This window comes from Kwoniella shivajii, chromosome 2 (genome assembly GCF_035658355.1).
Source record: "Kwoniella shivajii chromosome 2, complete sequence".
NCBI lineage: Eukaryota > Fungi > Basidiomycota > Tremellomycetes > Tremellales > Cryptococcaceae > Kwoniella > Kwoniella shivajii.
Genome location: NC_085909.1, coordinates 1,388,816 through 1,402,136, shown reverse-complemented (window position 1 = coordinate 1,402,136; position 13,321 = coordinate 1,388,816). Strand labels below are relative to the sequence as shown.

Sequence of the window (13,321 nt, the reverse complement as noted above, 5' to 3'; positions counted from 1 at the left end):
TATGCCTAGCTGATTCATCTCTTCTTTCTACACGTAGAGTAGTACGAAAGCTCTTATCTTTCCTTCCCGTATCATGTTACTAACCCCCTTGTTCACCCAATAACTCAGATAAAAAGCCAATAGACGGGCTAACAAAGTTAAGCGAGAAAAACTGAGCGATAAATTTAGCTTCCCCCTTCTCGACCCAAAAAATCAAATCTTCTGGACTGAGCGGGCGAGTGCCTGGGATCTCTCTTGCACTTTGCCTATACGTCATGTTTTACCGTTATGACTGCCAAGCGAAGCGAGATAATCCTATAAGTCTGCAACAGAGATGTCTTATCGTAAAAACAGATTCACGTGAGATGAGCTACAGAGAGAGAGATAAAGGTCGCTTGTTAATAATTGTATTCTTACCCAATTAGGATATACGAGTATAAGTGAGATCCGGATATACCGGGAGACATCATTCGGGTAAAGGAAATACGAGTAGATGCGTTGAGTTACCCAAAGATCACAAAATGATAGTAACATCTGATGTTTAATTCCTACATGGGCAGGGAGAGATAGAGCTCGCTAACTCATCCGGCCATTCCGTCTTCTTGCCGAAATATACCCAATCATATCAAAAGAACATATCTTCCAATCTTCTTCATCACTTGATCCCAAGGTTGTTTACCTTCTCCAGAATCGATCATTCTCCATTGTTCATTCAACAGTTCTCGCTACAGACCCGGACGTTAGCAAAACGAAAGCGGGGGCGAGATTCAGCTGGAAAGATGACTCACAGCAACTTCTAGATCTTCACAGTAGTCCCCACTAAGAGCTTCGAATAATTCTCTGACTTTTCCTCTTCTGGCCGGTAGACTGAATACTCCAGCAACAAGTAATGGCCATATTAACATCACTGACATCCTCATTGCCGAAGCTTCAGATATAAGCTCAAGGATATGATCTATCGATTTGACTATTCGAGGTGTCGAGGTGGGTTGTTCGAGAATCTACGAAATGGCAAAATTAGTGTTAGTTCACAGAAAGATCATGTCAACGTCAGGAGGAGTATTTCTTACATCTGCCAGAATGAATACTACTGCCATGTACTTGTAGATATAGTCACCACACTGTCATTTCACAGAGGTCAGCCCCGCTACGCGATCACTACTACTGTAAGATCACTTACAGTCACTCTGACATGTTGCGGCAATGCGTTTAAACTGTTACCCCAGATATCCAATTCCAGCAATAGACAGTGACTTTCCCTTTCAAAGTACTGTCCGACATCCCACATTTCATCTGAATCTCCTTTGAGGCTCAAACCCAGCCGTCTCTTCTGAGAGTCCAACACAGCGATCTAAAATAGGATGCCATATCAGCAAGAACACCCTCATTCTCGCATTATGAATGACTTGAAATCTCGAGGAGAAGCTTAGTATGAAGGATAGATTGAGATCACTTACTCTTGCTACTAGATCCACCATAGCCCTCGAGATACCGAAAGATCTTTCCACCGATTCCCATTCCCATCTAGTTTGAGATGTTTCAACACTATCAAACCACCAAGAATCGTAATTGCCCAACATTGCAGGTTCTTTTCCCGTTATAAATGAAGCTGACAGATCGGACAGACACTGTCAATGTCTGCACTAGACAAATATGAAGATTTCTGCTTACCGAAAACATCATGAGTTGCCAAATTCTCTAGTAGATATCTACGCGTAAAGGTATATTCTGAGCCTTGTAGCATGACTTGAGGTCCCCCTTTCTTCGATACCAGGTTCAGAGCAAATTCAAGGTTATCCCTCCAAGACGGATCGGCGCTTATCACCTATTACAATGCGAAATCAGGACTTATCTTTATCACCAAGATGCACGCGAGAAACAAAGGCTGACTTACATCTCTTATACATATCAGAGTACAAGCTGCCAAAATACTATCCACTGTCATATACACATCCAAATCAGCTTATGTGCTTCAAGATCAAATTTGGAGCGAGACACAAACTCACCTTGGTCAGGACTCCTTTCCGAACTTGCAGCTAGGGTAATATTACTCAAAGCAGCTTTCTTGAATTTTCCACTTATCTCTTTCAGTTTCAATTTCATTCTCTCCCAGTGTCCTATACTCATTCCCAATTCAACACCTTTCAGTGCTGCTCCCGTCTCATGTGTGAAATGTGATATTCCGGTAGATAGCATACTCATTCTGATTGCCGCTGAAGCGGCCGAGTTTGTGTCCAACAACTTTATCGGTGTGCATAAAGCTAATAATGGATTGGGGCCTATATTACCCATAGTGATCAATATCCTTGAAGCGGTATTACAATAATGATGAAAAAGCGTTCGAGCTGTCGGGGATGGGAAAGCATTTGATAACACATCAATCACACCAGCGGTCAATGTGTTGTTGGAAAGATTGCGATGTCGATGAGAGGGTCCGAATTCGAATAAGGCTTCGTCGTGGGCGTACGCTCTGTGAAGCATCATAAGATTAACAATGTTATCTAGGCAGGATCTAGGATGCGGTGTAGAATATTCAAACTCACTGTAATATGCTTTCAACCATTTGTAATCTAGGATGTAAATTTTGCATTTGAGGAGTTAAGCTTCTTTTACCATTGAGATCATTCTCATTTGAACTTCCGCCAAACCCATCATTATTAACTTTTACTAGACGCCTATTCAACAATAAAGACTTATTGAAGTTTTCGAAATGTGGTAAGAGAGCATTTTGATTTTGGTTCTTATTTTGATATTGAGAATTAGTGAATGTAGTAGGTTGTATCGAGTTTGAGTTTGAACCTGACGCAATAGCATTTGTTGTTTGCGATTGCGATTGTGATTGTGATTGGGGAAGGTCATTTGTGAATACTGTCATAGATGGGGTATTTGGTTGATTTTGATTCAGGCCTAAGTTATTAGTTGAAGACGATGATTGCTGTTGTTGAAGAGGTTGAGAAGGTGGTGTAATGTGTGGGAATGGAATGAAATCATTCAAGAATGAGAAATCAGGTGTCGTTGTCTATTATCACAAATCAAGCAATATGAGCTCAGATCAGTGCTCAAAAAGTGGGATCCATTGAGAAGAGTATCTTATGAGCAAGATTCGAGTTTGGGAAAGAGGGAGAAGAGGGAAAAGTGTGATTTTATACTCACAAGAGTCAATATATCCATTGGAGATGGACCACTAAATCTACTAACGTCCGTAGGTGAAGGATCCATTTTACTTGTAGTTTGACCATCATCTCTATATTCACTTTGGTTGCCATTATCATCACCAACACCAGCACCATCACCACCGCTAAATTCGAATTCATTATGATCAGATTCATCCATTCCACCTCCTGTTCCGGCTTGTTCTTCTTCTTTTGTTATTTGTGTTCTTCTCGATTCATTTATCCTAACTTTCTTATTCCGATTCCCACTCCCACTTCTATCACCATGATTAGTACCATCCCCATTCGAATCATCTTGATTATTTGTCTGTTCTTCACTTTGATCCCTTACACTCATGCTTCTTCTTCCAACAGAATTAGATTGAGAATTTGATTTCCTTTTCTTATTCGTCGTACTACCACTAATACTGCCCGGAGGTGGATATTCACATTTCCTTTGTGAGGCTACACATCTTAAACATGCAGGTAGAGTTTCATCACATTTAACTTTGTGTGATCTACATGCTAAACATCCTGTTGTTGATCTCGTATATTTCACTTTCTGTTTTGCTTCGGGATCCGATATCTGTCATTTCACAGGGTATTTTGATCAGCAAATGTAGGCGATAGCTGATGGACTACTGGATTTGGATATCAGGTATGGGGATCATGGAGCAGCCGAGATGGTCTGTCGCAATACCTTGATTGGCCAAAAGTCAACATCACAGACTTACAACTTGATCAATTATACTTCTTGCTCTATTAGCATCCACGATTTTACCTATTCACCCAAGATAAGCGACTATTGATTTAATCCTTACTATGCTCAAGCTCAATAGATCTACAATTCTGTGGAATCGCTGAGAGACATGGAAGTCCACTCACGAGCTTGCCGAGATATCTCTGCGTAATCGAGGTGTAAGGACATTTTCGTTTATCTCCAACAATCCCCTTTAATCTCGCAAAACACTTTTTGGACTGGAGCCTAGAGTACTGTATCTACAGCTATTTATTTGGCTATTCGGAGAGCAAACTCTGATGCTCTTCTATTTCTGGGTTACTACTATGTACAGGTGGGCTAGCTGGAAAGGAAGATGGGGAAGATGAAGAATGCGTTTCTATACAAAGTGATTTCTTTTCTTATTTGGTCCTTGATACGAGGTTCAAGTCAAAAGAGACAACTTTACGGAAGTGAGTTTTAGAGTACTGAATAAACGAATTTGGCTATAAATATCAATTCCTCTTATCGGTGGCAATCGATGCATTCTATACATGCATATATGGTCATGATGCACTGCAAACCGAGTCAACAGCAACACTCATGCATATTACCCATACATAGTAGTTATAACATGTCATCATGATATCTAACACCCAAATGCTTGATGTGTAAAATGTACAACGTATCGAAACGTAAGAATGACTGGAACCATTTCCACCTCATGTGTTCCTTCCCTTGATCTAGATTCACCATCTCTTTGAATCGATCGATAGGCTAATGGTTAACTGACAGTGGTGCTTTATCCTGCTGCAAATGTCCTTGACGCATCTAGTATCCTTGATCACCTCTTGGTATACCACACCTACACAGCTCCTGCACCAGCACCGTTCCCATGCCTTCTTGAACCTTTCCTCCTTTCCCTATCTCTATCCCTGTCTTTGTCTTTATCCTTTTCTTCTACATCGTCGTTCTTTGTGTTCAATGCATTTCCCATACTTCTCCTCTTTGATGCTCTACCTGATCTGTTATTCGTTGGGGTTTGAGCTTGTACTTGATTCGTTGTAGGTTGTATTGGTAATTGGTCCACTTCCATCGAATCAAGCATTGGCCTCTTCGTACCAGTAGGATAGTTTTGTGCTGGAACATCGGCTGAATTTGAATTTGGTTGAGTGAAAGAAACGAATGGAACACCTGCTGATGGGATTGAAGGATTGAATGTCGTGCTAGGTAAGGTACTTGGTAGGTTTGATCCGCTGGCATTCGAGGATGAAGACGGTCCCGATTGATTGTGATTCATTCTATTAGGTAATCCTTTAGATGGTTTGGAAGGTAAGGGATTGAACATGGGTCGATTTGACGGTGAAGCCATAGGTGAAGAAGACATTATTCCCATTGGTGTGGGTTGATATAATGGTGAATCGATTGTATTAGGTGTTGATTGTGTCGTCGCGGTCATTGTTGATGTTGATTGTGTGGGTAAATTTGGGATGTATTTTGATGAGGAAGCGGAGGAATCAGGGATCGGACTTTGATCTCTCAACTTACTTGTTGAAGTAGCTACAGGAAAGGAAGTTGAGGAGGCGGCGCCTACAGGAGCTGATGAAGGTCGATTGGGAGCGTTGAGATGATTCGTCCCTGATCCCAAGGTAGATTTCGCAGTTGTATGTAGTTGTGGTCGTTTGGAAATGGGTGGTGGTATATCATCTGTATCTTCAGCTGCGAATGCCGATATAGCAGCCTGATCACGAGGGAAAAAAAGACCTTGATCAGTTCAGAACACCTTTAAATTCTCGACAGACATGGTATACGAGATTACGAGGATCGAAGAGGGGATTCTGACTTACTTGTCTTGCATCTGCCCAGTCCATCATTCTGGATAACGTTTGTTCCGCATTCTGACCTGCTCCAATTGACGATTGTACTGTGGAAAGGACATCGGCTCTACACAAGTTCCGAAGGATTAGTGAATCGGTCCAGTTCGTTGTTGAAAACATCAACGATGGAAGAATGAGAGGTGACTTACAATGCAGCTGAATATCCAACATTGTATGCTTGCTATAAGTTTTCAGTCTTGTTAGCATACATAGCTCAGATCGTACACGGGAGAGTGCGGTGGAAGGTATATGAGAGCGGAAGGGAGGCAAGGGGAAAGGGATGAGAACAATGGATTCTTTCATTCGCTTACCTTGGTGTATCCCAGTGAGCTCTTATATAGGTTTGTTATGCTCAATGCAGCGGCTGTACCACATGAATGTCATCAGTATATACCACTGAAGACACTATTAACCACCGTGAAGGTGAAAGAGGCAAATCCAATCCGTGTACGATTCTATCATACCGGATCGACTTATCCGTACAACCGACCATTGAGCAGTGCACTTACCTCTGAATTTATCGCCCATATCTCTCTCTGCATCCGCCAGTCCAGGTGGTAGTGTTGATCCCAGGGTAGACAAGTCCATGATGATCGATTCGAATATCAAAGTACAGTACGAAATGACAAGTAAGTGACAAGTAAGTGACAAGTAAGTGACAAGTAAGTGACAAGTAAGTGACAAGTGAGAATGAGAAAGATGATATGATGAAATGAATTAAACAGTCGGTGATGAAAGAACTGCAAATCCCACATGTAGCTTTAAATGGATACCTCAAACAAGTTTACCCCAAATCTCCCACCCGTACGACGTGTTGTTTATCAATCACAATCACACGAATACAATTCATCAGTCATATCATCATTCACTCCGTGAACAGACAACAAAATGCATTAGGTAACAACAATCATATTGCAAGACAAAAAAACATCAGGGGACCTGTGGTTCCATGGAAATAACGAAAAATATTTGTAACAATGAACCGCGATTAAACACGTATGATTATCACAAATCAAAAACATATCACTAAAAAAAAACCTAAATCATAAACGCCAAATAAAGCTGGAACCCGATCACATTCAACTACATCATAAATGAGCAGACTTCTCTCCATTTTGACAGGGCAGATTTCCCTCTGTTTGACTGTTCAGAAGGACTCACTCTTCTATCTCCTTTGTTCGCGAGCATCACCTTCTTCTCCCCCCTCTATTATCCTCCTGTGGTCGTAATTCGACATTGGGATCTGCCATGCCTCGTTCACGCTGTTCAAGCTGTACACGCCGGATACGTGTAAGCATCTCTTGTACACTGGTTTCATCGGAACATGTGTCAGCTGGGAAAGCAAAAGGCGGGCAGTCAAGGACTATCACTTACAAATGGATCTGGGCTTCATCATACCCGAGCTGCGACAGGGACACTCTTGTCATGGCTCCTCTCTCCTGATCAATCATCACCCCACGAGATCCTACCTGTTCATTGGGCCCACGACGATGGATGGCCAACGCTGCAGCTTGCGCACGGTCCATTAATTCTCTTGCGTGATTTATGGGGAAACCAGGTCTAGGGGCTCTTCTACCACTATAGTATTGCTCGATGAATATATCAGGTGTACGGAGGACTTGAGGAGTGAAAGAAGGGATATTAAATGCTGAGGAGCTCGCATCATGGGCTCGCCAAATCCTGGATGTTTTACATGGTGAGCTGTGGAAGCTTTAGAATCTATTATTCACCGACTTACTCTGTCCTTTCTTCATATTCAGCCAATCCATCCCATCCACCCTCGGTGGTCATTTTGTTGTCTATCCATGTCCTGATTATACTTTCAAGTGCTCGAGCGGGTATGAGCGGGTGCTCCGAGTCGACTGAGCTTCGGCACGTAGGACAAACACAGCGTAACTCGGCCCCGACCTAAAATTGGTGGAGCGGCGGGGGGAAGAGGGCAGTCGATGGAAGTCTCATTAGTTCTCTAATGGGTTACCAAGCTACTAGTATTCCACATACCCGAACCCTTATCCACTCGATCCCACAAATCCCACATACTGCGTGACCACAAGGTGTGAATAGATGAGGAGCAACCCTACCGATGGGAAAACTAGTTATCAGTGATTTGATCGGATACGGTATCAAGGCAGACTTAGGTGACTCACATGACACTCATACAAATGGGGCATTTCATTTCTTCTTCCAAATGTCTTTGAAAGTGGTCGTTGCTTGAAACTTGAGCTGTGGGCGATGAGGTTGGATTAACGAGACCTTCTGGATCTAAGGTATTGGACAATTGAGGGGATCCGAATTGACATCGTAGTGCCGATGATGGAAGTGCTTGAATTGTTACGTCGGTCCAATCAGGTGCGGAGGTGGAAGCTGGAGCTGGGTGAGTAATTCTAGATGATTCACCTCTTCTTCTCTCATCCTCGCATGTATTCCTCCTTTGACGTCCTCCTCTTGTCAATCCCCTCGACTCGTCTTGAGGGCTCGAGGATCTGCTAAAACCAACATGACTTGATCTTGCTTGACCGGAACTTCTAAAGTATGGTGGAACGGCCAATTCCGCATCTCGTCTTCTCTCATACTCTCTTCTTGTCGCTTCACCATAGATTTGACCATAAGCTTCTGAATCGGGATGTGGTGAATCTGCTCGAGTACCATCGGAAAGATAACCTGGATTTCTGAGAGGTTCGGGCGTTCTATCACTCGCGGATTCCGGGGAACTGAATGGTACCGGAGGTCGTCTCATCCATGATCGCGTGCTTGCTTCTGAAGCTGGGGATGAGATCAGTGATGGGGATAATGGAATGGTAGAGTTCAACCATTGATGAGTCGGTCCTAATGCTTGTGCATCCGAGTGTAATGGTCTATTAGCTTGTCTGCCGTTTGTGGAACGCTGGAGTGTTTGTGATCGGTGATTTCGATTCGATGGAGGTGGTGGTCCAATACCGTTATCCCTCCCGTCAGTTTCGTTGGGTTCCATTATAAAAAATAAAAAGGACGGGGAAAAGGAAACAAATTACAAGCTGATGGGAATGAAAAAGACGAGGAGCAGGAAGCAAGGGAAAGGAAGGTCGTGTTTGTTGATTGATTGAGTTTTATTCAGTGTGTGTTGTGGAACAAGGAACGTATGAGGGATCGTCGAAAAAAGAAGAGGAGGAGAAGATGAAGAGAAGAAAAAGAGATGTTAGTTGAATGAGATTCATCTCTTCTTTATATCATAGGATGTTTGTTTTGTAAAAACAAGCACAGGGTTTGAACGAAATCGATTTAAAGTTTACCTGAAGTTGAAACATAAAATGGGATATCCGATTACGACTTGTTCTCAATACTTATACTGTACTTGTACTGTATCGCCGGTGCAAAGTTGAAAACTTGTGGGTCGAATGGTTTTCAAGTCGATGATCAATCAAAGAATGGGAGTCGTAAGACCATATCACCAAAACCTTATTCAACGAAATTTTTACGTTCAACAACCTCGTCACCCTTGTCAGTCATAGGTTTATGATGTATGGTAGAATACAGGTGAGAGTAGTCAAATTCGACATTTACTTCCTTTCTTTTCATGGTACATTGTTGGACGATATCCCTATCGATCCTTCTCAACTTCATCCACTGCTTTACTATCCACCTTACTACTTTTGAGGAACATGATATTTACGCGACAACGGGCGGAACATGAAAGTATTCACCTTTTTCACTTTCAATTTGAAACTTCGCCATCATCTCCAAACTGCAACTCAAACTCGCTAAAAGTTTCTTGTGAGATACATCTATTGACTTAGAGGACGTACTGACAGCGATGCTATCTAATCGGTGTTCTCGCTAGAACCCCCTACTGGACATTTCAAAATAACTGTCTCCTCCGAGATTACCCCGATTTATTTTAGATCATCCTTTGATATTCCTGACAAAATGACGAATACTCACATAGGATATCTTCTTTCAAACGAAGATATATACTTTATCCCCCACTCTCGAATGAATAATGGATAGTTGACTTTCGAGCGAACCAAGGCAGCTAGTCTGAGGTTGATGTTTTGGAGATAAGTCAAAAGATATAAAATATGAAAGGAGATCCTGGTCAGATACTTTAAACTGATATACAGCAGAAAGGATGGCTGACGAGCTCCGAATTTCTTTTGTGGTTTATGTTGGAGAGAAAAGAACCTTGTGCAACGACAAGATATTCGGAATATCATTCCAAGTATTACCAAGAAAGCCAAATAAATCCGAATAAACGTCTTGTGAACTGCTACACTGGAATATGTATATAACAAGAAGGGAGATGATTCGTTCTTCGCCTCAAAATGGGGGTGGAGCATACTCCATTACCTTTCCACTACATCATTCATTCGCCACCTCGTCTATACCACACTACTAACAACACATCATCTTCCTGTCATATCTTACTCACATCACTGATCACTGGCTCATAGACACGACCGAACATATAATAACAAGCCACTTTATTTATCTCACTGATCTATCTATAAAACATAACGCTCACACTCACACACATGCCGAATTCCCTTGATCACCAGATACCCCATGGACAGATGATAGGTGGATACGCAGCCGTTAATGGAGGTTCCAAACCACCTAATTTCCTTCAGAAGCTGTACGAGTGAGTATCACTCCTACTCCGACTGTGCATTACCTGCACTAAATTTGTTTCCTTTCGGGTAGCTTTCTATCACTCGATCCTCATCCTTGTCCGGATATCATTTATTGGGCCAGTGATTCGAAGCAACTTGTCATTGCTCAACCTGATAAAGTAAGCCGTCAAATCACCAAATCACCTCACATATAGACACACAAAATAGAGCTGATCGCAGTACGGATTCCGGTTTTCACTATAGCTAGCTAAAGAAGTATTGCCTAAACTATTCAAACATGATAAGATAGCTTCTTTCGGCAGACAATTAAATGTAAGTTGATTCTTGAAATGGGGATGACATATCCCTATGACTGGAGCTGTCTTCATATATCGAAAAGTCGGACCGATGTCTTCACACGGTCATATCTGGAATCAGAAGCTGATGAGTTGCGTAATACATATATTTTTCAGATATACGGATTCTCACGTCTGTTCCCAGGAAGACAGTTCAAGGATTCCAATGGCGAGATATCAGATGCTAGTGTGTGGGCCCGTGAGTCGCCGTTTCCTCTCTCCAGCGAGCACATTCTTGCTGTTCAACATGCATCTTGGATCTGAATTTCAAACCCATTGAGCCCATCTATTCAATATCTGATTCTCCTCACGTAGACCCTACTTTACATCGATTATCTACAACAAATGAACTCCTATCAATCAAACGACGTGCGCCACCAAAATTGATTCGCACCAGGCGACTTGCTAATGGTGAAATCATAAGAACGAAAGCAGGTCCAGGTGTCATTGAGAAAGCACGTCAAATCAAAGAAGCTATGACTCTCACCAAAGGTTCTGAATCTTTTACTTCTGATATTGCCAAAGTTAGAGACGTGTCCATTGGTAGAGGATGGTCATTATCACCTAATCAACCAGAAATAGGCGATCAAGGACCCCATGGACATACGTCTTCATCGTTATCCGCACCACTTAAAATGACAAGAAATGATACTGGATTAAGTGATATAACAGAATATACAGAATCCAACAATCTAAATGAAGATCATCTTAAACATATCAATAATTCACCAAATTTCAAGTCCAATTCCAATTTGATTCGCAGTGCGATGTCTACCTGGCCATATCCACATATTCAACCTTGCCCAACTCCTACTTTACTTTCTAAATCAAAAATAGGGTATTCACCTTCGGGTGATAAGAGGAATCTCTCATTAAGGAATATTCCACCTCCATTATTATTGAATTCGTCAAACACGGGTACTGGCCCATACACGTTTCCCAATTATAATATAGGTCTGAGTATCGAAAAATCTTACTCGTCCTGTCCAGCTTCTATTCACACTTCACCCACATTGGATCACTCGAATCCTACTTTTACACCTCGTTGGAATAACATTGATTCTTCCTCTTCTCTCAATCCGAACACTGGTCAGAACACTCAGAATAATTCGATGAAAGGTTTCAGACATCCTTTACAAGTTGATACTTACCCCAGTACTTGCAATTCATTTTCACCTACCCCGAATCCGCATTTATTCGATCCAAGTCAATCGTTTGTACCCTTATCATTGCCTCAGGTTCAAGTGCAAAATGAACAGAGAATAGCTGCACCAGCTGCACCTATTCCTTCACATCTGCTTCAACATCAACAACATAATGGACATCATCAACATCACCATCAACAACAATACCAACCACTTCAAAATTCCTTCAACTCGAATATCACTTCACTCACACATGGAAGTCTCAATAGCAATCCCTGCGGTGGTGGATTGCTTGGTTCACCTGAAATGATAATTTCGACTCCGCCACAAACCTCTTACGAACTACCAGCTTCGAGCCTTCAGTTTGGCTTATCAAGTAGGAATATCGTTTTATCCTCAAGTTGTAACAAAGGCTTGAATATGCATAAGGATCATAACAGTAATACCAATAGTCCTCAATCAATAATTTCTCCTTGTTCTCCTTGGTCAAACGCTCCTTTATCTGATGGTATCAGGCCATCGACCACTGATGGTAGCGGAACTATCGATCCAAAGTGGATCAATCCAATAGGTAGTGAATGGTCCACTCCATCAATGACTAGAGTTCCAACCCCTATTCTTACTGCATCTACGATTATTACTGGCCATAATGGCACCAGCCTGCAGCCAGAGGGTTGCGATACTGTACCTTTATCGTATGTCAAACAAGAGAGCGATCACATCCAACCAACTGACTTCATGTGGCACAAGCCTTTACAGATATCAACATTGACTTCTTCTTATACTGATAACCAAAGTCATTTATATAATCAAAATGTGAATTGCTCAACTGATCTAATTAATGGTCCATTGTTTGCACCCTATATTTTACCGGTATCCGCTCAATCTGAGAGAAGTCATTTATCTCCTCAGACACATACCCAAGACAATAAAACATGTATCTCAACCTCACTGACTCCTCCTATCGTCCACACACCTCAAGTCCAGACCTCTGGGAATCCCAACATCTTATTATCAAACATCAATACGACGAATCGCGAATCAATCGACGTGGGGACGCCCTTCTTATCACCAATTGACCACAGGGTGAAATGGTCCGAATGACATCGCCGACTTCCCGCCTACAATACCCTCATATCTCAATGTCACTCAAGATCACTTGCAGATCCAAGCCAGAATGATTCGCTTATTGCTGGTACAGCGAAATGACTGGTATCCCTCCAATCCCCCGTAGTGGTTCCTTTTGGCTATGACATAAGTGTTTATAACTATGCCTCAACTTCTTTGTCATTTTGCTCTGCTGCCATATTTGATTTCTCGTTTGCGAATACTGTCTTTGATGATTGTTGTAGCTACTATAGTGCTATTTTACACATTTCTGATCCTTCCAATCTCTCTTGTATCAACAGGATCTGACGGTTCGGTGTCCCATTTTTGGTAATGTGTTTTAGGTGGGTTGTGAGCTGGACTAGTATGTTTAGCGTTGTGTTATATGTTAGTACGACATG

General features: G+C 42.0%; 4 protein-coding genes across 4 annotated transcripts; 1 reads left to right on the top strand and 3 right to left on the bottom strand.

Annotated features, from left to right (window-relative positions):
* Positions 1 to 599: 599 nt before the first annotated feature.
* On the bottom strand, positions 600 to 4,059 carry IL334_001883 (uncharacterized protein; the record flags this gene model as incomplete). Its single annotated transcript, XM_062933632.1, has 12 exons — positions 600 to 704; positions 768 to 980; positions 1,050 to 1,100; positions 1,160 to 1,330; positions 1,437 to 1,588; positions 1,651 to 1,804; positions 1,874 to 1,917; positions 1,986 to 2,449; positions 2,523 to 2,998; positions 3,133 to 3,717; positions 3,866 to 3,912; positions 4,017 to 4,059. The coding sequence occupies 12 exons, from the start codon at positions 4,057 to 4,059 to the stop codon at positions 600 to 602; spliced, it is 2,505 nt and encodes an 834-aa protein (XP_062789683.1).
* A 655-nt stretch (positions 4,060 to 4,714) lies between these two features.
* Positions 4,715 to 6,314, bottom strand: IL334_001882 (uncharacterized protein; the record flags this gene model as incomplete). Its single annotated transcript, XM_062933631.1, has 5 exons — positions 4,715 to 5,590; positions 5,697 to 5,793; positions 5,876 to 5,907; positions 6,038 to 6,090; positions 6,236 to 6,314. 5 exons carry the CDS (start codon positions 6,312 to 6,314, stop codon positions 4,715 to 4,717), a joined length of 1,137 nt encoding a protein of 378 aa, XP_062789682.1.
* A 599-nt stretch (positions 6,315 to 6,913) lies between these two features.
* IL334_001881 (uncharacterized protein) lies at positions 6,914 to 8,697 on the bottom strand (the record flags this gene model as incomplete). The annotated part of the gene is made up of 5 exons (XM_062933630.1): positions 6,914 to 7,034; positions 7,101 to 7,406; positions 7,465 to 7,634; positions 7,728 to 7,803; positions 7,874 to 8,697. The coding sequence occupies 5 exons, from the start codon at positions 8,695 to 8,697 to the stop codon at positions 6,914 to 6,916; spliced, it is 1,497 nt and encodes a 498-aa protein (XP_062789681.1).
* A 1,537-nt stretch (positions 8,698 to 10,234) lies between these two features.
* Positions 10,235 to 12,917, top strand: IL334_001880 (uncharacterized protein; the record flags this gene model as incomplete). The annotated part of the gene is made up of 5 exons (XM_062933629.1): positions 10,235 to 10,341; positions 10,404 to 10,491; positions 10,577 to 10,645; positions 10,786 to 10,867; positions 10,984 to 12,917. 5 exons carry the CDS (start codon positions 10,235 to 10,237, stop codon positions 12,915 to 12,917), a joined length of 2,280 nt encoding a protein of 759 aa, XP_062789680.1.
* Positions 12,918 to 13,321: the final 404 nt, after the last annotated feature.